The 26,420-nt window shown below is 37.6% G+C and overlaps 1 protein-coding gene across 1 annotated transcript in view; it reads right to left on the bottom strand.

Annotated features, from left to right (window-relative positions):
* LOC138707436 (uncharacterized) overlaps positions 1 to 26,420 on the bottom strand; it is a 187,191-nt gene that overhangs the window by 18,839 nt on the left and 141,932 nt on the right. Inside the window, exon 2 of the mRNA XM_069836846.1 lies at positions 18,673 to 18,834. Coding sequence (XP_069692947.1) covers positions 18,673 to 18,834 — 162 coding nt within the window. The remainder of the gene's footprint in view (positions 1 to 18,672; positions 18,835 to 26,420) is intronic.

Consider the following 26,420-nt stretch of genomic DNA (forward strand, 5'->3'; position numbering starts at 1 on the left):
ACTGGAACTCTCTGCCGCCTGAAATCAAGGGCTGCCGAACATTGAAATCTTTCAAATCCAAGTTAGAAAATTATCTTATGACGAGTTGCCAAACTAACTTACTATTATGACAAGTGTTGTATTGCATGTTTCCACGTATTCACATTTTTTATGTTCTAGTGATATTTAACTTATTTTATATTTTTGTTTTCATATTTTCCGATAATGGTATATCTATAATGTGATAAGTTGAGCTATATATAATCATAATTTTCCTTACTGTGTGTACTTTGAAATATTGTATTCATTGTATGCTTTGTACTGCACTATTTTATTATTACTATTATTATTATTACTATTATCATTATTATTATCATTATTATTATTACTATTATTATTATTATTGTTATTATTATTATTATTATAAATAATTGTCTTATTTTTTATACTTTATACTTTGTATGTCTCATTTATTTTCACCTGCTGTTCACATTTTATTATGCTTTTTTCTTTCTTTCTGTATGTTATATATTATGTCTGACTTCTACTTACTTGTTGTTTACATTTTATTATTATCTTATTCAGTTTTGTGTGTAAAATTGCAGTGTACTTTGTAAATTTGTAGTGTTTTTTGTAACGCAGTTTTACTCCTGGTTGAGTGTTAGAGATGGCCGTATGGCCTTAACTCTGCCAGGTTAAATAAATCATTATTATTATTATTATTATTATTATTATTATTATTATTATTATTTACTTACTTACTTACTTACAAATGGCTTTTAAGGAACCCGAAGGTTCATTGCCGCCCTCACATAAGCCCGCCATCGGTCCCTATCCTGTGCAAGATTAAGCCAGTCTCTATCATCATACCCCACCTCCCTCAAATCCATTTTAATATTATCCTCCCATCTACGTCTCGGCCTCCCTAAAGGTCTTTTTCCCTCCGGTCTCCCAACTAACACTCTATATGCATTTCTGGATTCGCCCATACGTGCTACATGCCCTGCCCATCTCAAACGTCTGGATTTCAAGTTCCTAATTATGTCAGGTGAAGAATACAATGCGTGCAGTTCTGTGTTGTGTAACTTTCTCCATTCTCCTGTAACTTCATCCCGCTTAGCCCCAAATATTTTCCTAAGCACCTTATTCTCAAACACCCTTAACCTATGTTCCTCTCTCAGAGTGAGAGTCCAAGTTTCACAGCCATATAGAAGAACCGGTAATATAACTGTTTTATAAATTCTAACTTTCAGATTTTTGGACAGCAGACTGGATGATAAGAGCTTCTCAACCGAATAATAACACGCATTTCCCATATTTATTCTGCGTTTAATTTCCTCCCGAGTGTCATTTACATTTGTTACTGTTGCTCCAAGATATTTGAATTTTTCCACCTCTTCGAAGGATAAATCTCCAATATTTATATTTCCATTTCGTACAATATTCCCGTCACGAGACATAATCATATACTTTGTCTTTTCGGGATTTACTTCCAAACCGATCGCTTTACTTGCTTCAAGTAAAATTTCCGTGTTTTCCCTAATCGTTTGTGTATTTTCTCCTAACATATTCACGTCATCTGCATAGACAAGAAGCTGATGTAGCCCGTTCAATTCCAAACCCTGCCTGTTATCCTGAACTTTCCTAATGGCATATTCTAAAGCGAAGTTAAAAAGTAAAGGTGATAGTGCATCTCCCTGCTTTAGCCCGCAGTGAATTGGAAAAGGATCAGATAGAAACTGACCTATACGGACTCTGCTGTATGTTTCACTGAGACACATTTTAATTAATCGAACTAGTTTCTTGGGAATACCAAATTCAATAAGAATATCATATAATACTTCCCTCTTAACCGAGTCATATGCCTTTTTGAAATCTATGAATCTGTTATTATTACTGTTATTATTATTATTATTATTATTATTATTACTATTATTATATTGTCATAAATCATTATCATAACTTTTACAAGCATTCAGCTGCATTAACTGTAGATTTGCATGTGGAATACCATTCTCTTGAATAATTTAGTTACTTTTAATTCTTTTTATAGGAAGACGAAAATATGCAGAGAGAAATATTTTTCTCCGTAGACCTAACATTATTTACATGCACATTAAATTGAATATAAAATCGCCTGCAAAATTGTAATTTGCAATAAAGAATTATTTTTGAATATGTATTTGAATGTTACGTATGTTAATGTGTACGCGTTATATTCGCACTGGAGGCAATAGATTGATCAGGTCTGCGCCGTGAACGAGCTTCCAAATGTCATCGCAGTTTAATTAAAAACAATCGCCTCGTGAAAGCCTTCCCACCGAGCCCAACTTGGGACGGGAGAGTCAATTGCGTTTCCTAGGTAACAGCGAGCTTGTAATCTTGTTTGTTTATGTCGAAAAAGGAAGATTTGATGTCAATCTGCATGAGCCCACTTCACGTAGCGACCTGGCTGAGCCTCAGTTAGGGATCTCAGACCTTTTGGTTTTGTGGGAAATGCCCCTTTCTCTCCTTCTCATTGTGCGAAGTGTAGAGAAAGTATTGAAATACAAATTTCAAGAGTGTCGTGAAAATACACATTTCCAGCATTTCTGAAGCCGAACAAATTGTTTTCCACACCTCCTCAGTATGTTTATTGCCCCTCCCAGTAAATCAGTGCTAGACAGTGGCGGCTGCTTCATATTTCTTAAGAGGAGGAAAGAAGTTAACAGCGCAAAATGACACCTTCAGAGAAACATTCCACAAATTAGCCTACATGCATACATGTAAGACCAGGTAGTGTTGGGGTTGGCCATCCTCCCTTTTGTATAGCGATAACCTGTTTTTATAAACTGAGTTTCCTAAATTGTCCAAAATATAATATGTTTTCATTTCCATTCATTGTTGAATAATTGCACAAATTAACAATTACAAGGAAATTCACAACCTCGCAGCATTTTTCGCGCACACTACAGCATCACACGTGTTGGAAGAGACCAGCTACTAACACGTAACCGGAACCGTTTTACGGAAATGGGAATGAGAAATAATCTGTTAGGAAAGGGAGAACATTGCACCCACCCACGTGGTCTGTGTTGCCAGATGTACATTTTACAAGCTCAGTATTACATGCTTTTTAAGAATGTCAGTTCTTGTAAAGTCATACTACCATTATTGTTCAAAGCTGCCGATGGTCGATTAATTTTTTATGTTAAAAATAATGTAGTTTGCAGTACTTTCAATTTCAAATATATTTGTACAAAACTGACAACTTGGCTGTTGTCCTGTCTAGTATACAATGAATGGAAGTTAATTTCAGAGGCCAAAAAGATCAGCGATACTAACTTAGAACTACTTCCTCTTCGTTTTATATAAATCCAACTTCAACTTTCAGATATCCTCGAAAGATGCAAACCATGAATAGTAGCTTATATAAAGTGCAATGAATAATATATTTTGATTTATAATTAAAAAAAATATATATATGTCTTTCATAGCTTTGCGTTAAAACTGTTTCTATTGTGTCTCCTCCTAGATGTGTTATAGTCTGGTTGAATGCAGCATTGTTAGATGGCAGCTGTAGCGAGCTTGCTGCACGACCAGTCGGTTTCTATTTCCCGCCCATGCGCTGATTCAGAGGAGGATCTCCTCCCTCTCCGTTCATTTACTTGCTTTAAAACTCTGCTTCTTTCTCTGGCCGCTAGCGCGCTGTTGTCTATGTGTGTTAACTGCAGTAAAGGAGGAATGGATTGACTTCCCTCCATATAAACAATCTCGCATCCTTCTCACAGTTTTCTAGCAGCACATGAATGCGCGTCGTTTAAAACTCGATCAGCCGAGGTTTTCTTATAGCTGTGAACTTAAAAGTTATCGAATCTTCCTCGAATTTCAAGGGATATATTTCATTTGGTATTTACTTTCAAAAGAAAAATGTGAGGAGGACGTTCCTCCCGTGCCTCCCCCGAGGAACCGCCACTGGTGCTAGAGCGCGGGATTGACATTCCTAAAACTGCGATTCGATCCACGGAGCTGATTGGAGTCACACTTCAAGTGAACAATGTTTGTGGAGGGAGAAATGAACGGCTGGTGTATACAGTGGCCATTTCTGGTTTACATGTTACTTTGTGCGAGATCGTGCGTATTTGCTTGCTTTCCGCATAAAACCAATATGCGGTAAGTGTGAAATACCACATTCAGTATTCCCAACGTAACACAAATAACAATTTCCCTATTCTTACCGCTTAAGTGTCATATTAATTTTACTGCTTTAGACTTTTAACATATTATTTTTAAAGACGTTCAATGTAGTAATAATTATAAATTGGAAACTTACCACTGCAATTTCACCTAAATTGCACTGTTAATTATTGTTTTTAAATATTTGGAAAAATTAAGTAAACTCTACAACACCACAAATGTTACTGCATTTGTAATGCAAGTAACATTAAGGAAGCCGCAAAAAATCAACAAGATTCCAGACTCATCATAGACTGGGGGAAAAAAAAGACAGACGTATATCACGGCCTGCTGCAGTATAGTAAACACAGAATAGTAATATGCGTTACAAGAGCGGTATGTTGACGTTTTCATGTTCGAGGAAAAGATTGAAAAAGCGAAACGTAGTTGAGCTTTTTTAATTTCCGGGAACATGAAAACAAACATACCGCTCGTGTATCGTATATTATTTTGTGCGAAGATCGTTTATTACATACCTGAAAGAGGAATTTCTAATTAGTTGCAATGAAATCTCCATCTTGGTTTCTGTTCAATGACGGCAACTTTGGAAAACAAGTATATCTATCTTCAACATTGTTCCTATAAAATGTTTTCTGTGTTTACTATACTCCAGCAGGCCGTGATATACGTCTGTCTTTTTTTTTCCCCCAGTCTGTGATGAGTCTGGAATCTTGTTGATTTCTTCACGGCTTCCTTAATGTTACTTGCATTACAAATGCAGTAACTTTTGTGGTGTTGTAGAGTTTACTTAATTTTTCCAAATATTTAAAAACAATAATTAACAGTGCAATTTATGTGAAATTGCAGTAGTAAGTTTCCAATTTATAATTATTACTATATCGAATGTCTTTAAAAATAATATGTTGAAAGCCTAAAGCAGTAAAATGAATATGACGCTTAAGCGGTAAGAATAGGGAAATTGTTATGTGTGTTACGTTGGGAATACTGAATGTGATATTTCACACTTACCGCGTATTGGTTGTGTGCGGAAAGCAAGCAAATACGTACGATCTCGCACAAAACATTTTATAGGAACAATGTTGAAGATAGATATATTTGTTTTCCAAAGTTGCCGTCATTGAACAGAAACCAAGATGGAGATTTCATTGCAACTAATTAGAAATTCCTCTTTCAGGTATGTAATAAACGATCTTCGCACAAAATAATGTACGATACACGAGCGGTATGTTTGTTTTCATGTTCTCGGAAATTAAAAAAGCTCAACTACGTTTCGCTTTTTCAATCTTTTCCTCGAACATGAAAACGTCAACATACCGCTCTTGTAACGCATATTACTATTCCGTAGTCCTGAATCGACAATAGAAAGTACAGCTCTGCATCGGGAAGCTATCCATTCTAGGTATCTATCTATTAGTCCCCCTTCAGAGGAGGGCAAGGACTGGTACTGTGGTCACACGCAGGCCGCTCGGGTGGATCCATTGTAGTACTCGGGATGGAATGGTGTGCATGCCCTAAGGCCCCCGCACTACAGATCCCACTGCGCGCCGATCCGAGCTCCCCGACGGCCTACATGATCTCCTTACCTTTCCACGTAGGTCTCAACGCGGTCCCTCAACACCGATCCCACGAGTTACCATGACCATAGTGGAGAGCCCACGGTGCATAGCACTACCACCAATAACGAATGACCACATATCCACGGGGTCCAAGTTCCGCGGCGGCTCGAGGCAAGCCTGAAGGAACACAGACGACGCCGAAAGTTACACAGCAATCCTCCTTCAATTGTCGGAGGGAAAATCTCGGAATAAACCTCAACCAGGTAACTTGTCCCAACCAGGATTTGAACCCGGACCCTCTCGTCTAACAGTCAGACGTGCTGTTACTCCACAGCAGCCGTGGCGAAAATGTGATCGGGCGCCGAGCCACTGTGTAACCTGCAACGTACAGTTTCCCTGAAAAAGGATGAGACGATTGAATATTCGTAAGTCTCAGATGTGAGACACTGCGCATGATCGGAGACCAGAGCACTGATACACAAGATAACGAATATTGAGTTACTTAAATTCAGACTATTTGGTTTGTTACTAGCATCGTTCCGAAATTCACTTCAAAAACTGCAAAAAATATGATAATATTACGTAAATGAAAGATAAATATATACATAAATCGTGTAGTTAAATCGACAATGGACCTTCATGACTAGATCGACACTCCACACAGAAAGGAAAGCTTTCATGTCGTTTCAATAGCTCAGACGGTAAGACTTCTGCGTGTTGTGTAGAAGAGTGCGAGTTCGATTCTTAGTCTATACAACGATTTTTTTGTCTAAATAACGTTGAAATAGCTAAGTAACGTTGAAATAGAGTTTTACAAAGTCCTGAGGTTAAGTGTTAATGATCGCAAACAATACAAAATTACAAGTTATATTATAAACGTTAATCTAATGAATGCATTTATACACACACATATACAATGTAAATGCATATATATTAAAAACTAACAATTAAAATGAAATTATAAAAATATATATAATAATAGACAAACTTTTACAAAGGTTTAGAGTCCTTAGGCTATGTAATTTGTTGAGTAATTATTACAATATTTTATTAATAGCTTTCCCATATGTGTAAGAAATGCACTCGCACAAAACAATTTTTGTTAAAAGTATGGCTTTAGGTTATTTCATTCTCACACCTTCAGTTAATTTTAACTATTTTATCTACGTGTTTGCAATAGTGTTTAATTTAGTATGCATTCAATTTTATTCATGTTATGATCGAATGGAAAAGCACTGTTGCAGTTATTGACTAATTACATATATTAATACTAATTATTAAATGCATCTGTTAAGTAACCAATTGCAGTATCTTTTGCAAAATCTTTAATGTTTAAGTTGTCAATAATATTTCTGTACTATATACTATAATACGTTAAAAGAATTTGCAATAGATTTGGGATCCTCTGCTTTATAATCATTGGTTTTAATGAAAAAATATTTTCTTTCTTAGGATATCTACAAGTTTAAATTTAATAATATTCCGAATAGATTTAATTGCATTATCTGAATTTTGTACTTTTCTATTCAAATATATTCTATTTCCCTCTTTCATAATTTTTGATAAATTACACTGTACTCCTTGCAGTATTTAAGAACATGAGGATCATTACATTGCAACTCATTACATATAGATTCTTCTTTTTAATACATGAGATTTTGAAGTCCCTGCGTTATCTACATGTTTTTACTTTTGAATTTTTTCACAACATTGAGTGGAGAAAATCCACTGAAGTGATTATGAAATTAAGTGAAAAATGCAATACATTAACTCTTATATCAGTAGTACCAGTATCATAAACGTTTTTCCAAGATTCATTTTGTAGACATAAATGTAAATAATCATTAGATACAACATTTACTATCCCTTCTTAGTTTTTAAATTAATATTTTGAAATTGTTCAGTGACATTGGAAACACTTAGGATTTGTTTATCATGTTCAGACAAGCCATTGATTATAGATTCTGTCGAATAGGAATTCAGTCTAATTCTGTGTACAAAACATTTATCAATGGCTGTGGTACTTCAGCTTAGATTTAATTTGATTAGTTTCGCAACAGTTGGACTTCCTGTTATATCCTGTTATTTAGATATTTAATTTAGGGTTGATTTATTAACTCTTACTATGCAAGATGACTCTTATTTCAATAATTCTATATCACGTTAAATAGTCATTGTCTACAATAAAGTATTATCGTCATCCCTCATTTCTCATCGTAATGGCGAACCGACGTGACATGAGACAGCGAGTTATAGCTCTAGTTGAGGCTGGATATGGGGCTAGATCTGCTGGCCGTTTGGTCGGTGTTCCTCGAAGTACAGCCGCGAGGTGGGTTATCGTTACCAAAATTTAGGGGAGGTCGAAAATCGCCCTATTCCTGGGTGTCCGCGGATTTCTTCATTGGAAGAGGATGCTCTCTTATTCGAGACAGTTCGACAGGACCCCTTTCTGACTGCTAACGAAATAAGAGCAGTATCTAACTTTCCCGGCTCTTCACAGACTGTGATCAGCAGTTTGAGGAACCGCGGTATTAGGAGCCGGAGGGCTGCGCAAATGGAAATATTGGGGGAAGCACAAGCTGTCGACCGTCTTGCCTTCGCTACCAATCGAGTGGATTTCGATTGGAGAAATGTAATTTTCTCCGACGAAACAACCATCTCGAGTGATTACGAAGGTCCTGTCCGTGTCTATCGTGAGGATGGTCTCCGACATGACCAGCGCTATGTGCACCGACGTGAAAGATCGGGGCGCTTTAGCATATCGTGTTGGGGGTGGATGTCTTACGATGGACCTGGCGTTATAGAAGCATCTATGGCCGGTTTAATGCGGGAACTTACGAGCACATTCTGGAAAATATATTCCTTCCCTCCGCCCGAGAACGTTTTCCCGAAGGAACATTGCTCTTCCAGCAGGATAGCCATCCCGTGCACTATGCTGCAAGCATTCAAAGATGGTTTCAAAGGAGACCCGAGATCGAAATCATTAATTGGCCTCCGAAGTCACCTGATTTGAATGTCATCGAAAATTTATGGGTGGAATTGAAAAAGAGAAGGATAGTCCCTATGCCCACCGACGCCCTCGAAATCGAGACGAATTGTGGGATCAAGTTGTTGACACCTGGGAAGAACTCGCCGGGGATCAGAACTTATTTCACAATCTCGTGACATCCATGCCGGATCGACTTAGATCTGTAATAGAAGCTGATGGCATGTGGACAAGATTTTAAGTTAACAGGTCTCTTTTTGTTTCTTATGATTTTTGTTTGAGGAAGAATACTTTTAACTTCCAAGTAAGTTTTATTTTTTTTTTGACGAGGTTCAGCAAACTTGTAAAACCCAGAAATTGGGCATAAATTATTCCATATTTTTCGACAAATTAGACAGTCGAGGAACTCTGAACAAATTAATTACACCTCAATAAAAAAAATGTTTTATCCGGGATCGAACACGAGACGTTTCGGTTATATAGCGGAACCAACACGCTACTGTATGAGCTACCGAGACAAGACAGTGACAGCAGCAGTCCAGAATGTAGATCCCTTAGCAGGCATTTGCCATTCGGTACAGTGAAGCAATGATATTTTGTGACTCGAGCTATGTTGTGAAATCCTGGCCTTAAATGGCAGTCTTCTTCGTGATCCTTATTCTGGTCCTTGTCCTTGTTGTGGTCCTTGTAACAATTCTTGTACTATTTCTCATGTTATGTATACCTACGTCGATATCGAGTGAACCGCGCTGTAGAACTTTAACTTCCGACGACCAAGAATCGTCTCATTCTTTTTAAGGGTAACTGTACATAGCACCTATGGAGGGAGGCGAACACCCGAAGGGGAAGTGAAGCAACTGTCTGACTTACTAGCGGATTTTCATTTTCCTTACGTCAAGTACTTAAATATAATTTTATGCAGTATAAGGTTACAAACTAATGTTTAGTACGTGTAACGAAGAAACAAATTAATAAGGAAACGTAGGACACATTATCACAATCTAAAATTAACTGTCTTCAGAATGTCTCTACGACAGAATTTCAAAATCAGAAATTATGTCACTTACTGCCAGTTGTAGTTGATCACGAAGGTAGAATTTGTCTGTTGGTAGCTAGTGATCTAAATTTGGTTTTTACTATTGTCATTGTTGAAAATAATTTTTCACAAACGTAAGTTGTAGCGAACATGGCTTCAACAGAGGAAGCTAAAGAACGAAGCTTCGGATATTTATTTTTTGAAAGATTTGAAAAGTTCAACATTTTGTTAAGTCCTTACATCTGGCTTTCATTTAACATCACATTGTAAATCTGCTAGTTAAATTGAAGATCTAAACCGCATTATTCGTACATCTGCTGAAAAAGGATCGACGTACAGAGATAAAAATAATAATAATAATAATAATAATAATAATAATAAAAACAGTAATAACAACACTTAACCTTTTAATGTTTCATGAGTGACGTGTAGTATAATGCCGTTTTATGTTATACAACCGTTTTCGTCGTAATAGTGTGAACAAATCATACATTTAATATTCTCATCATATTCACCAAATCCTACTTGTAACTTTAGTTTTTGTAGAGGTACATGGTTTCGAGAGAGACATTGCGACGACACGCCACTCGCAAGTCAAATACAAATATAAATGGAACAGAGTTTGACTACAGTGAGTGAGAGGGTGGGGGTTGGGGGAGGTAGGAAGCAAGAGAAATGCATAGCTATCATTGCGAGCCATAATGTGCTCGCGAGTCACATTTTCGCCACGGCTGCTCCACAGCCTTGGATCCTTCTAGGTATGCAGTGAGTTTCACTCCAAGCCCACAGAGCAACAACCATAAAGCCTGTATGATAAATATGATGACACAACTTAATCCTACCCGTGTAAAGCAAGGTCAAGAATGAACTCAGCCCGTGCTCATCTCTAGTAGAGACCTGCAAAACAGCGCATACAACCGGTTTAGATTCGACCGGTCGGAGCTACAACCGGCTAGGATGAACATCGGACCGGATACTCGGTTGTCGAGCGGTTACGCCTGATGAATTGCAGAGTAGACAGAACTCCAGGCGCACTTACATGAAACTAACGTTTTTCGAGTACACAACCGGAGTAAGAAGGAAATTTACGTTGCCTTATTGAAAAAAAAAAAAAAGTGTTTGCAAGTACTCTTACAGTTCATTCGACACTATAACACATATATTTTCTTTATTATTCTGAACTTGCAGTAACTTTATAAGTATCATTTATATTTTAAACTTTTAGACTTTTACTAATGAAAGTTGCTTATAGATATGTTAAACAATGTTATAGTTTTTCACAGAACAAGACGTGCACAAGCCATGTATATTTTTCTTACCAATAAACGCTATATAGCTGGCGTTTTTCTATACCAGTGTTAACAGTAGGGGAGAGTCGGGTAGTATCGGACATCGGGTAATATCGGACAGTGAGTTTCTCTCATCTACCACACGATGATAGTACCTGATTGACATGGTTACGTTTCTGTGATGTCGCATAGAGAATCGTAACCATGTCATTCAGGTACTACCATATGGTGGTAGATGGAAGAAACGCACTGTCCGATACTACCCGATGTCCGATACTACTCCACTCTCCCCTATACGTCATAACTTCATCATCTGATTACGTCGTAACTCTTTCTCTCACATATTGACTGAATCTTGTTAGATTTGTATAACCCAATAATCGATATTACATAAGTTCATGTAATATCGCGAATTATTTTGAACACAAATCTCACACAGAAAGAAATGGTAAGGAGGAAGAAAATACGATCTCCAAATAACACCGGGTACATTTCATCATACAATAACTCTTTAACATTTTCTCAGTATACAAACAGAGTAATAATATTGAAGGATATTTATTTTGTTTAATAACAAAAATATGTTTGCTTCAAATATGAATACAAATAATTTGACACTTTAATACATTTATTTTTGTATTTCGAACGCTTTACAACGTCTGTAGTTTCACGCTGCATGCTGTTTGTTCCTCTTGACGATACGCAGCTATAATATCTGGATGGTACACTGTGATCTCCCTTTTATACGCCAGAGCCGTCCACCCACAGAGAGATCGAATCAAATCGAATACTCGTTGAACCGAATACTGAGGCAGTACGCAAGCAGATGTACTTCGCATACTGCCTATAACGCCAGGCGTTCAGTAGCACCATGTAAGTCCCTTCGGTTACAACCGGTTTTGCAGGACTCTAATCTCTAGGGCAAAAGTACAGTATATTTGAAACAAATTATTTCGGTATTCCACCTCTGCTTAGGGTGGAGGGAACTAAATAACATATACTTGGCTCGGAAACATGACGGCCTCTCTTCTTGAAATTGGTAATCTCTCATAAACCCCCATCCTCTACTCAACCCCTAGCCGCGTGGCAGAAATACAATAGATCCCAGCATTGCCAAATCTAGTAGTCATTGCCTCTACCTGTTGGGTTTCACCCATTCTCAGTGTCTTTGTCGACGTGTTGTTTTATACCGTTGTGCGCTTCAATATGTCTCATTTATTCCGGCCATGATTAATGAGTGTTGGAGCAGATGATCCGCAGCCAGGCCTCCTGATACACCTGAAGATCCAGGACCATCACGACAAGAGCAACAAATAACACCGTCGAAGAAAACAGAATATCTTATTTGCAGAGGAGCGTAGCTAAGAAAACAAAGTGTTAAAATTGTGTCTAGCGTTAGAAATTCTATCCATAAAGTAATCGAAAGTTCAGGCAGTTTAATAAGTATAAATCTTAGTCACTTAACATCGGACGCAACCGGCGGAGTTGGATATATGGGGCATAGAAATTAAGAATTACGGTTCACCAACTAAAGAGAAAATAAACAAATTAAAACATAAGTCGGTAAGATAGACGATTTTATACGTGATTTACTTCGCCGAACAGTATGTGAACAGTATGCGAAAGAGATATCGCCAACAGCAAGACCGTCCTTAGCAACCTAAATAATGACATTATTCACAGCAGTGCTTAAAAGTTTTCTAACTTACAGCAGTGAATTAAATGTTTTTAAATCACTCTACATGACAACCAACATATTAGCAATAGTAAAATGAATATATATGAACTTCTTCGCCAACAACACAGTACAAAGAAAAGCCCTATAATTTAAAATTAAATTTACATACCAGTAATGAATAAAATATTGTATAGCATACTAGAGTAAACAGATTTTATGCTTTCGTGGAAATTATCACCCAAGGCGAAGCTGATAAAATCTAACTTTACTCTTTTGTACTATAAATTCTATAACTATTCAATGATCACAGTTTCAGAAAATTTTACCAGCGCAACATTCTTAATTAAGTATAAAATTCTGGAACTTCAATAACATGAGAATTTAACACTTATTATAGAAGTCTGCATTTTTTTGTTTATTTAGGCAAAACATGTTAGTGAAAATATAAATATGAAGTGTTTTTAAAATAAGTTTGTTCATTTTTATACCAATTTTGTTTTAGTAATTATAAATTAAGGTATATTTACAAAGATAATATTAGTCTTTCTGAAAATCGCGGTTTCACGGAACACAGTTTGAAAAACGTTCGCAAATCACAATGAATTCAAGAATTGGCAACTCGGCTAAGGGTTTATCCCTTGCGCGTGCCTGCAGTTAACTGGTGAAGGGGATGAGGGAAGGTCGTCATGTTTTCGTGCGAAATATACCTCATTATCTCCTGGCTTAGTAGTCTCATGAGCGATACCTTTTGGTGTCACTTATGAATTTGCAACCAGTATTCGTACTGTTTGCTAAACTGTAGATCTCTGCTTTAGCTCTGTGGAATATTACGTGCCAGTTTTCTTCCTTGTATCTCTTCTCAGATATTCGTATTTGCAAGAAATGAGGGGAAATGTGTTTTAATGAATGGACTTTGACTCGACGACTGAACTATGAACGTGCCTTAATCTGACGCTTCAGAAGGCGTCTTTGTCAACAGGATTCGGTGCTGCTCACAAAGCGTGCGGTCTCGCCAGTCGCCAGTCGCCACAGGGCTTCATTAAGCCCGCATTACCAACGCTCAAGTGCAGAGCGATGTTCGATACCGGAACGCATCAACGTGGGCTATTATTAGGGAAAGCCAATACTGCAACTGCAAAGCGGGAAATTCCCTGTATTACGCATTCGTAACTATAACACGAAAGCAACCTGAAGTCATAAAACTTGCAAATACCAATGTCTGTTACTTCATTAGGCTGATTATTATTTCGTAGTTAACCGAGCAAGAATCTTATAATTAGAATTTACACTAGTAAGTAAGCCGTTAATAGGAAGCAGTTATAGACTGTTAAAATAATAAAACGTATATTTCTAGTGAAACATCATCACTATATGCACCTTTGCAATGACTTCTAACTTCTGTAAAAGAAATCTTATTGCCTAATCCGTCTGCGGAAGTTCTTCTGGTTGTCACAGCATCGTGTGGCTCTTCTCCCACCATTACCGCGTCACGTGACTACGGCATAGATAAATATATAATAGGATGCGAAACTGCGGTCAGCACCATCTGTATTTGGGGGTTTGAAATAAGGTGATCAGCGCCCAACGTCGTAGGTGGTGAATATTAGAACTACGTGTTGGGTACATTGCCCAGAGTTCTCTATTTATCCGTTCGAGATATTGCTGTACGGGACAGTCGAAGAGACGAGATGGCGGACAGAAACTTGCTAATAAGTGAACATAAAGTGATACGTGTGTGTATAAGCAGTGTATCTTAAACAGTGATGTTTATGGACGTTGTAAAAATAGTGTTGTTAAATGTATTGTATAGTAGAATGTATTGTAAGTAGTTCTTGCAGACTTTTTCATTGTGCTGTACAATAAATACTCAAAGAATACAATCCCAATTATCTAACCTTTTGCTTTATTTTTTGTCTCTGTCTGGTTATATTTTAATCGGGTAATGTAAAACACATCGTCTCTTTTATCTTCCTGTTGAATCCGGTAAGAATTTTCAGTAGAATATGCTGTGAGGAATAAAACTGTAAATGTTTTATTTTAAATTGGGTTAGTTTTGAATATTGATGAGGGCGGGAGGGAATACTTTCTGCACAGTTTAACATTTTCGTCACCAGGTGCGCTGCTAAATGCATGGAGTAATTACTCTTTTCGCTACTTGGTGCGCTGCTAGATGTAATAACGCCCCTCCCACAAACAGATGGCAGCAAGATCAATTTCTACAACAGCGCATCTAGTATGTGTTACGGGAAACTCAGTAAGTTTCGCATCCTATTATATATTTATCCATGACTACGGTTTAATATTTGACGCGGGCAGAATCTATTAATTTTCCAAACGGACTATAGTCTTCTGGTATATAAAATAAATAATAAGAGAACCTAGCGGTGAAAGTAGGAACCAAAAACCAGAGCCATCTATAAGAATAAAAGTGGAACTACATAGAAAAAAAAGAAAGTTACAAAGGATCAACCACTAAATAATCAGTAATAAAGAAAATCAGGGTGCCGAAAAACAATCGGCACAACTTTCCAAAAATGTTTCCAATTTGGCGTCGATTCTAAACCTAATAGTCCCTAAATTGTTTACTGATCTTTCTATGTCCCCAAATAGCAGAGCCATTCTTATGTGTTTTGAGTAGTAAAGACTTTTTGTCATTTAATGTGGACTTAAAAATAATTTCATAACTAAAATGTTCAGCTGTCCATCTCTGAGGAGTAACGGGTAGCATGCCTAACCGTGAAACGAGCGGGCTTGGGTTTCAAATCTTAGTTGGAACAAATCATCTGGTTGAGGTTTTTTTCCGGGTTTTTCCCTCAATCCATTAAGAGCAAATGCTGGGTAACTTTCGGCGCTGGACACCGGACTCATTTCACTGGCATCATCACCTTTACCTCATTCAGACGCTAGATAACCGTATCAATTGATAAAGCGTCGTAAAATAATCAATAAAAACGCTATGCTAATACGTTTGAGACATACATTTGTAATAAAGGGATATTCATGTATTTTCAAAGAGCTTAATCTGTTATCTCAATCTTCCTCAAAGAAATTAAATTATATAAACAGTAATTGTGTTTTGTTCATAATCTTTGAATTAATCTACAATTTATCAGATATGCCAGTACCTACGTTTATGAAATAAAATTGTGATCGTAATGTCTGTGTACTAGATTTTGGCAACACAATTATTTTAGGAGTCTATTCCTATGATTCAATCATACATTACGAATTGAATCTAACGATTGGCTCACGATTAATTCACTCTGTTATTCTTTTGAATCATGAACGGACGGTAAACCAATGGTAGACTCAAAACTTTCTACATCTCTCACATAGATGTCATGAGAGTTGAGACATTGGATGGTTTTCTGATTGGCTGGAACCATTTATCATGACCTTCATTAAGCTACAAATTTATCCAAGTTAGTGTTCCTTATCATGCTTTATAGACTTGACTTTATTATCAAGTATCGTACATTTTTTGCATTACGTACAGTATATTTAACTGTGCAGATTTCAGGTAGGCCTACTCACTATTTTTCATACTTAAAAAACACTATATAACGTCTTTGAAAAAAAACAGTAGGCTATTTTGTTTTCCCTCCCATCCGTTTCTTTCATTATACACACAATATTTGTTTCAGAAGAGGTACAAATCTTCGCTTATTATCATCTGTGCATTATTTATACTCTGTCATCTTTATCATCAGATATTTAACTTAAAGTAAAGTAACGTACGTTCTTTTCTTCTGCTCGCTCGGGAGCATTCGGCACGGTTCGGAAATGACCGTTCACAGGTACCTCAACAGGTAGAATCATATTGAATCATATTGACCATATTGTTGAATACGATACTATGCCGATTCGTTACGTTTCGTACGATTCTTTTGAATGACGCGCCACGATTCTTTCATAACGCTAATCGATTCTTACGATTCTTTATAAAAAATTAGTCGCTCGAATGATTCCTTCACGAATCGACCCAACTCTTCTGTGTACCAACATAAGAATCTAAATGTTAATATGATGTAATATAAAATCGACGAAATATACTGCAATATTTCTGGCAAATAAATAAATTATTGGTAAGATATCTGTAGATAAAACAGTGGACGAATTATATGTAGTCGTATTATTTTGGAGAAATCATCCTTGAAGGAAACAAGTTCTTCTTATTTGGGTGCTTATTAAATAACTTTGTTTATGTATGTCCTTTGAATAAGAGTTCAAGAAAGTTATCTATAAATTGGATGGCGATACAGAACAATAGACCAACCGACATTTTGAAAAAAAAATGAGATATTTGCAGAAATCTGTTGGCTGGATTATTTAACTTAAAAAAGTCAAGGATGCGATGTCTGCACTATGTTGCCATTTATGAGCAAATTTCCTATATTGAATACAGTTAATTTATTTATTTTGCTTTGCACTTATTAACTCAACTGCTGGTTTGTTATTAAGAATCGGTTAGTCTTTTTTATTACTATTTGTGCTATTTTTTTGTAATCGTATGAATGTTACAATGCTTCTTGCATAAAATATTTAATAAATAGCCAAAATTACTTCAATCGCGAATATCTTGGAAATATGTTTTTTTTTCGGTTGGTCTCGTATTGCGTAACTCCATCCAATTATGATATCGTTCGCAACGCAATAAGAATACCGAATTGTTTCTCAACGCATAAAAGTACAGGGACATCATTTTATTTTTACTTAAATTTTATTGTACCTGAGTTTTTGAATGTACTTCACTCCCACCCCTTCTACTAATGAAGTTCAACTGTCCTCAACACAGATCCAAGACCGCAATTTCAGTCATAGTAGCCTTACGGTCATAGTAAACAATATATTCCAAAAATATGTTGGCGTTTTCCAGTGACGAAAGAGCTTTCAATATTGAATCATTTTCGCACAGGTACTGTCGTCCATTTGCCTACGTCGTATCCCGGTTTCCCCCACCAGCTTTTATTCGCCAGCTACTGGCTGGGCTGTCTTAGCTCTTTTTTCAGAGAACATTAATTTCTGTTAGGAATTGGACGTCTACGTAATATTACACAACTGTTTAAAATAACTTAAATAAAAGGGCCTCGTTAAGTAATTAACTGTCACGTGATTTCCTCTCTACGACCCTACGACATAACCACTTGGACGGACAGTAGACAGTATATGTGAGTAATTTTATCTTTTCGGATCGGGCAGAAGTAAAGATTGAATTTACAGTACGTAAGGTACTCTTTTATAGAGTAGGTACAGAATCATTTCAACATGGGTTACTGATACGAAGGACGAAACTGGTAATTGGAATTAGGTATAATAGTCTATAGTGCGATAATATGCACATTAGAACTGAAGCCTGTATCGAAATAAACGGCCACCATTTAAAAAAAGAAGTGTTTAAATATCCATATTATGATTATTCTTCAATTTAACTTCATTCTCTATATTGTACGCTAATGTGCTGTAGACAGTATAATATACACTGCATAATGAATACGTCCATATGGACAGCTCAGTTCGTGAGTAAAAACACTCATTGTTAATACTGTACTGTATTTTGATTAAACAAAAATCTAATGAAAATGATCAAACTCAAAAGCGCAATATTTCCTAGTTTACGTAAATGGTTGAACTACTTTTCTTCCCTCCTATACCTAATAAAGTGATTTGTTTGTATATTACGCCAGTATCACCGAACTCCAGTCGCGGAAGGGGGTAGCAAACGGCGTTGATCCAGAGGTGTAGGCAAGTTAATATTAAAAATGTTAATAAAAAAAATTATGTCCCTGTATGTACAAAAAATATGTGTAGTCCTAATCAGCGAAACTACAAGTTTTTAAGTTCAACATATCACAAGCAGCTCTCGAGGTCCCTGCGTCTTTGAGGCCTAGCTAAATCCTCCCTTATCGCAGGTATGCGTGACATATCCATGAAGTACATGCACTGTGTTACTTTGTTACGTGTGAAATACTTACCAAGGTTTGGCAGATGGTAAGGGAACCTCCCCAGAGGGAAGCCGGCGAGGACGCCACCCTGCCCCTCGCAGGCGACGGCGGCGTCCATCCAACTGAAGTTGGTGGCGGCGTTCTGACTGTAGCATTGTCCCCTCACTCCCCACACCTCCGGTGGACACCAATCTGCAATGAAGACAAGGTTGATTCTTTTGTTTTCCACATCATTTGTTGAAAGCTGGGCCAAATATGTACAGTGAAACCTGTATTAAACGGACACCGAAAGTTCCATGTGAAATTGATCATTTTAGTTTAGATTAGATCTTTATTAACAGATAGAATTACAAGCATTCATGGGATCGTTACTACACATCAAAAATAACATAACGTGCAATATAATACAAGTAAACTTAATTCTAAATAACCTTCGCGTACAAAACTACAATTTCTTTAAATGTACATTGAAAGTGGAAAACAGTATGGATTGTACAAGGTAGTATATATTACAATGTGAGACAACCGACTGGGGGAGAGAGGAAGGGGCGTCAGCATCAAAGATGGTGAGACGACTGTATAAACGCAGTGGGGAAAAATGGAAAGCACTAACCAGGAACTGTGCGTGGTGGAAGCAACAAGGAAATGAACCAATCATATACCGCACACAGTACTATAGTAGAGAAACTACAGTACTGTCCGACCGAGTGGTAATGTCGCATCTCGATTTCCTCCACCCGTTTCTGCTGGCCTCTCTCTAAAGACTAGAGTCGACGGCAATTCGGAAGGCGGTAGTCTGCTAGCGTTTGCGTCGAAAGAGACAGATAGAGAGCAAGGCAGCGTACAACATTTCCACATCGTACTTCACGAGCACGTGCAATACAAATACCGCAGGAGAGAATTCAAATTATCAAAAGACAAAAATGGTCTTAGCGGTTGATTACTGTAAGCATGACACCAAACAAAAACTCTTTCCTTCGCTAACAATATTCTTTGCACGGTTATGAATCCCACACCACATGCTTCTGCAGTAGTTTCTTGCACGTTGGCAACGTTGTAGCCAGCATCAAGATGGCCGGCAGCGTTCTGCTCGTCAACGTTTTTAAAATGATTATACACCTTAAACCTTATTTTCCACGCCTGCCTGTGCAATACTTGTCTTTTCACAGTCTCTTCTTCCATTTATTTATCTTACACACACACAGTAAATGTTAGTGTTACTTATTCAATGTATTGAAACACTCACACGTGAACAAACGAACTCGGGAAGTACTTGTTACAGACTGATTCCGATTGGTTCTACTGTACAAGCTTGTGACGTCACATACCAGAAATGCTACCAGCGTATTCCGAATCTCACCGGTCCGGTGGCATCAATGACGTCACGTTGCAACGAAAATAAGGAACAAAACTGCTGGAAGAATCGATGCTGTCATGGCGACTGTGTAAGTGGTTACCTGTGCTACGCTAGCAAAATTTTGCGAAATTTCCGTACTGCCATCTCGTTCAAAGAAAAGAGATCATAAACAACTTATTTCTTGAACCGGTAGTAGTAACTGATCCGTTGACATGTTCGCTCATAAGCCATTAACATATTGTTTGTACGTTGTGCTCATTACAAACAATACAGCAGAACACACCGCCATGACACAACAGTGCACGATGTCATTCGTCTGCTAATTCCCGCCCTATACAAGAACCAATCAGATTCACTGATGGCGGCTGATGGAGACTGCCACCACCTCTGCAAGTTGATGGCACCGGTGCGACACCGGTGGAGCATCAGTGACGTCATCGGTGGAATTCGGAACACCGTGATGCCATCGGATTGCTCACCGGTGAGATTCGGAATACGCTCGTCGGCGCATATAGCAGCCGACCGACTTCCGAACTGCCGTCTAGTCTAGTGGTTAGGGTGTTGGACTATTTCCTGAAAATATTTGCTATTCGGATTCGAAGTCTACGTAATATTATACAACTATTTAAAATAATTTAAAGAAAAGGGCACCATATAGTAACTGTCACGTAACTTCCCTTGCGACATAACCACTCAGTCGAACAGTATGTGTAAAGCGACAAATGTTACAGTAAACGGTGTAGTCTATAGAAAGTAATATCAATGACCATAATGTTAGCTAGCAAACATTAGTATTATCCAAATCAGTAAATTCATAGCCAATCTTAAGAGCGTTGCAAAGCGACATCCTTCATGGATTGGCTCACTGTGGGAGAAGAACGGAACAACTCTATCTTGAGTCTGGAGGCCATTGTCCAATAGCATTCTACTGGCTATCTCATATTTACAAGTAATTATCTTCCTTCCTAATTTCTTTACTAAGTTACAAATATTTATGTAATTTTCACGTATGTGTATGTTTTGTGTTGTTCATTTTCTCGACCTTATTCACATGTAGACTTTCATTGTATCCTTGCGCGTGTAGTACATAAGTTCAAAATCTGTCTGCCTAATTCTAGTGCTTCACTTGATTCTTGTCCTGTGTCTGTCTGTCTGTCGCCTCTCTCTATCTCTGTCTCTCAACCCAAACATTGCAAGTGCTGCCCTCAGCAGTACTTGTGCGATCCATTTTTCGAGTAGTAGCTTCGGTTCAATTCAAATGAAAACATCAACTCAGTCAGCATTCTGTTTATTTTACAACGCGCTCGACTATTGCCAGTTCATCTTATAAGCTCCGATGGTGATCTATGAGTACGAACCGATATAGCCTACAGTCGTGCAAATTATTACACGTTTCATCCTCACTTGTACACTGGCAATCAAAGATACCTGATCCCTGCTACTACTACTACTACTACTACTACAACTACTACTACTACTACTAATAATAATAATAATAATAATAATAATAATAATAATAATAATAATAATAATGCTTTTTGACTTCATACAGCAGTTTAACGTACACTTAGCGGCAAAAAGAATGGGCCGGCCGACAATTTATAAGTTCCAGAGACATAACATTGCGCATGCTCGTCTCGTCAAAGCCATAGTTCACGAGGTAACACATAATTAAACCATTTAAATTTGCTGTATTTTGTTTAAGAGTTCAAAATATATAATAAAATCGAATGGCGGGTTGATTCTAGATACATCAGGGCCCTTGAACAGTGAAATAATAATAAAATTGATAAATACAAAATCAACCGGAGCGAATATGAACAGGAAAACCACGTATTATGCCGAACCAACGTTAACTGTCACAGTAGCGTAAGTTGTTACGGCATTGGTTTATTGAACAAGTTGATAGTAGTAGCGCAAGGTTCGCGTCTCCATCAAATCTTCTTTTTTTTATTACAAATTTGCCATCATAGGTGTCTCGCAAAGCTATAATTATGTGGCGATATCTCTTAGAATATGCCCAGACTCTAATAAATAATAAACCTCTCTCCCTCTTTCAAGCAATACTGCTATCTGTTAACACAACGTTCTGTCTCGTCATTACGCTTGAAGATGGCACAGAAACAATAACTCATTGCCCTGGTTCGCATAGGTTATTCTGCGTATGCTACTCTCCGACAGGACTTCGTTTGGAGAAATGTCATTTTCTCCGATCAGGTAATTGTCTCCAGTAGCATTCTGCGTATACTACTCTCCGACAGGACTTCGATTGGAGAAATGTCATTTTCTCCGACGAGGTAATTGTCTCCAATAGCAACGATAGTACTGCCCTAGTTTATTGTATGAATGGCCACCGATACGATGAACGCTTCTTGAGACGAATTATTACCAAGTCGGGTTGAGTGAGGGTTGCGTGTTAGGGGTGGATGTCATACGATGGGGCAGGACTTCTGGACGTATCGACGGGCGGTTTACGGCAGAAGTCTACGAACACATTTTGGCAAATGTAATGATCCCTTCCGCCCGAAAACGATATCCAGAAGGAACTCTTTTCCTCCAGCAGGATAATCATCCGATACACACCGCCAACCGGATTCAAAGATGGTTTACGAGGTGGCGTGATGTCGACCCAGTCGACTGGCCTCCAAAATCACCAGATATGAATCCGATTCAAAATTTGTGGGCAGCAGTCAAAAGCACCCTACGCTCTAATTGAGCAGAACAACCACCCGTTCGGACACCTGAGGAATTGTGGGACAGAGTTCTAGATGCGTGGGAGGAGATGGCCATGAATTTAGACCTGTTCCATAACCTTGTAGACTCCATGCCGCGCCGAACGAGGGCAGTTGTTGACGCAGGTGGTTTGTGGACAAGATACTAGTCCCCACCACAGGCCTTCTTTTGTTAATATATTAAAAAATGGTTTGGTTTTGTTAATTTAATTATTTATTTGTGTTTGATACGCATCCGGTTTTTTAGGATGTGAAACAAGTATTTTTGTTTATACAGGCCAGGTCTCACCTATTAATAGCCCACAGGTGATGGGCAATAATATTTTTACAAGGCAGGCATAACGAAGTTTGTTAACAAATACCATTTCACATTTAAACTAATAAATTAAGTAAAAATTAAAATTAAAAAATAAATAAATAAAAAAATTTACCGTACCGGGAAACGAACTCACAACCTCTGGTACAGATGTCAGACTTCTTACCACTGGGCCACACACAGCTCGTAAGGTTTACTACATTGTAGACGGACGACTTTCAGTGAAGAGGCAACACAGCAATGCCTTGCAGTGCGTTACGTTTACACGAGTGAACCGCGCGATAGAACTTATCATTTCTGTCGACCAAGAGTCGGCCCATTCTTTTTGCCTCTAAGTGTACAGATTGAATTAAAAAGTTGACATTACTGTAATTCTTTCATTAACCGTGGCTATTAATATTCACATTCAGAGTTCCTATCAAAATGATGCAAGTCTGACAGCCAGGGTTGCCAGGCAGGGGCGGACGCAGGATTTTTTTTCGGGGAGGGATTTGAGGAGATAGTAAAAATTTGTTTCCGAGTCACAAACATTTACAAGTTGGCCTGAGTAGCGTAGTCGGTATAGCCTTCTGTGCTCGAAGTTGCGGGTTCTACCCCAACCCAGCTCGATGGCATTTAAGTGTGTTTAAATGTGACAGGCCTCATATCAGTCGATTTACTGGCATGTATGTATGTATGTATTTATTTACACTGCAAGTGGGCAAGCACCCGGTGGCAGTGGTATATACAATATTAACAATACACAGTTAAAATGATAAGCAATACGCAATAAAATTTACAATACATAATACAAAATACAATACAATGTAAAAGAAGTCCTGAGGGAAAAAATTCCGGCACACCGGCGACGCTGCTATAATCTCGGCAATTGCGAGCGTTGCTAAATAAACCATAATTTTTTAATTTCAACATTTATAATGACTGCAATACAAAAACAATGACAGCATGACATTTACAGAAGAAGGCGACGAGGCTTCTTAGACATTTCATCCAGTACTTCATGAGCATTTATTTCTAGATTTTTATGTATATACATCAGGGCCAGTCCATTTAATCTGTCTGCACTCATCATGCTCCTCAAGTAAGCCTTCAAATACCGCAAAGTTGAGAACGACCGTTCTGGTGTTGCTGTAGTTACAGGCAACGTGCAGAAAAGTTTCAGCACCTTGCGAGTGCAGGGAAAAGTAATTTCATTGCACCTGTTCAAAGATATAAAATCAGTAGGTATTAGGTGAAGATTTTTCTGATCAAGGAAATTTCTTCTCCACATCTTCAATTCATTGAAGAAAGACTCTGGTGATGCATAAACATCATTGGGCCACTGATTTACTATAGCCTCAACAGCAGTTTCTAAATCTTCATCAGACGCTAAATAACCAAAGATGTTGATAAAGCGTCGTAAAATAACCTACTTTAAAAAAAATAAAACAAATAAATCTTCATCTGATGCTCGCACTATGTTTTTAGGCAGCAAAGTTTGTATGGACTTTAGGATTCCCTTATGATTTAAAAACCTGTCCTTGAGCTGACTAATGAAATATTCTAAGAAGAGAATGAAAATTAAAAGCCTAAAATACTCTTCGTGACTCTGTCTTGAAGTAAGAACGCTGTGTTTGTCTTCCTGCAGTTCTTGGAATTTAACATTTTAGCAAAGAGAATTTACGTGGAAAACTCTCTAATTCCTATGTACATTCACAAATTAAAATTAATATTATTTTTGTTTCTTGTTTCGTATTTTTCTCAAAATTTCGGGAGGGGATATATCCCTCTAATCCCACCCCTTGGATCCGCCCCTGTTGCCAGGTATCCCAATTTAGGCGGGATTCTCCCAATTTCCTGGTTGAGTCCCGATTAAAGAGTCGGGTTTGACAAAAATCCCAATTTTACAGATATTAGCCTAGAACATATTTTTAACAAGTTATGTAGGCATTTCCTATTATCCGATATTTTTATTTAGTTCTATATATTGACTCAAATGGTAACATTGCAAATATAGAGGTAACCCGCGGATATTTAGTAAGTCTATGTGGTAGCGTAGCTGATTGCCGTGAGGCAACTAAACTCGCAAATAATACTTCTAGTTCTACCGCATTGTTGATTAATCCGGTCCCTAGTCGCTGCTCTCGCAATTAGTAAGCATTGTGTATTTTAGGTGCGTTGAGTGGCAAAAAAAGATAGCGTTTTGATATCGTATTTTACACTGATAACAGACACATACAATTACTGCGTTTTATAGTTTAGTGAACTACGTTTAAACATGGATTCATCGTCAGATAGTGAAACTGTTGCAGTACCGGTTCCGAAAAAGATAAGTTGAAAAGTTAATTTAGTAGCAAATGGTTAAAACATATTCGTGGTTAATAAAAGAAAAAAATATTATAGTGTTCACTGTACTGTGTGTCGTTCGTATTTTAGTGTTTCTCACAGGCGAATAGGCCTATTACATTAAAAATCACGTAAACACTACTTTGCAGAAAACTGCTATAAATTTTATGATAAAGTGTTGTTAAGTCTAATGTCGTAAGTTAGCTTCTGATATCCCGATTTCTCTCGCAGAAAACCTAGCAACTCTGCTGACAGCAGAAATACGGTATTAAAGGTATCTCGCAAAGGAAGTATTGTTCTTTTAAACGAAAACAATTAGCTTTCGGATACGCAATATAACACGTATTCAAATAGCGGTTTCGAAATTCCGCGCGTTTTCTACCAAACAAATGTCGGCTTTCTGCTGCTTCAATTTGGGAACATATTTCTCACTTCTCCGCTACGGCGTGGTAGGGGCTCCATTTCTACAGAGCTCACTGGATCTAGCAGGCGGTGGTACTTCGATCATGAAAAAATATCGATTAGGTCTACAGGATACGGAAGCAGCTTTCGATTATCGATTAGTGTACTTCCGGAACTTCCATCTCCTCTGAGTCCCTTGTATCAATTCTAGTGTACACCAAATTCAACAATTTACATTCTTATCAGAATTATTCAAAATTAGGGTCACATTTTTATGTCCTGTTTTTTTGTGGAAAATCTGCTTTTTCAGAAAAAATGTCCTGCTTTTCATTTTTTACATCTGGTAACCCTAAGCATACATACCTCACAAGTTTTCATGTCCCACGGCGACGTTGAAGGCGTTAGAGTTACAATGAAAAACCATGTACATACTTGTAACTAGTTCGAAAAAAATATGAATTGAAAATACACTGTGATGGCTAAGTTTGTTTGGTGGGGAGAGACGGAAGAATACTGTACCTCTGATCACGAACCGGATTGTACACTGACGCACAGTTAAACAAAACTCACCGCGCCACCTCACTCCACCTGTATTCCATTGCATTGAAATTTCGCTTCATTCTTAGGTTATCTCGGATCCTAAGCC

This window comes from Periplaneta americana, chromosome 10 (genome assembly GCF_040183065.1).
Source record: "Periplaneta americana isolate PAMFEO1 chromosome 10, P.americana_PAMFEO1_priV1, whole genome shotgun sequence".
NCBI lineage: Eukaryota > Metazoa > Arthropoda > Insecta > Blattodea > Blattidae > Periplaneta > Periplaneta americana.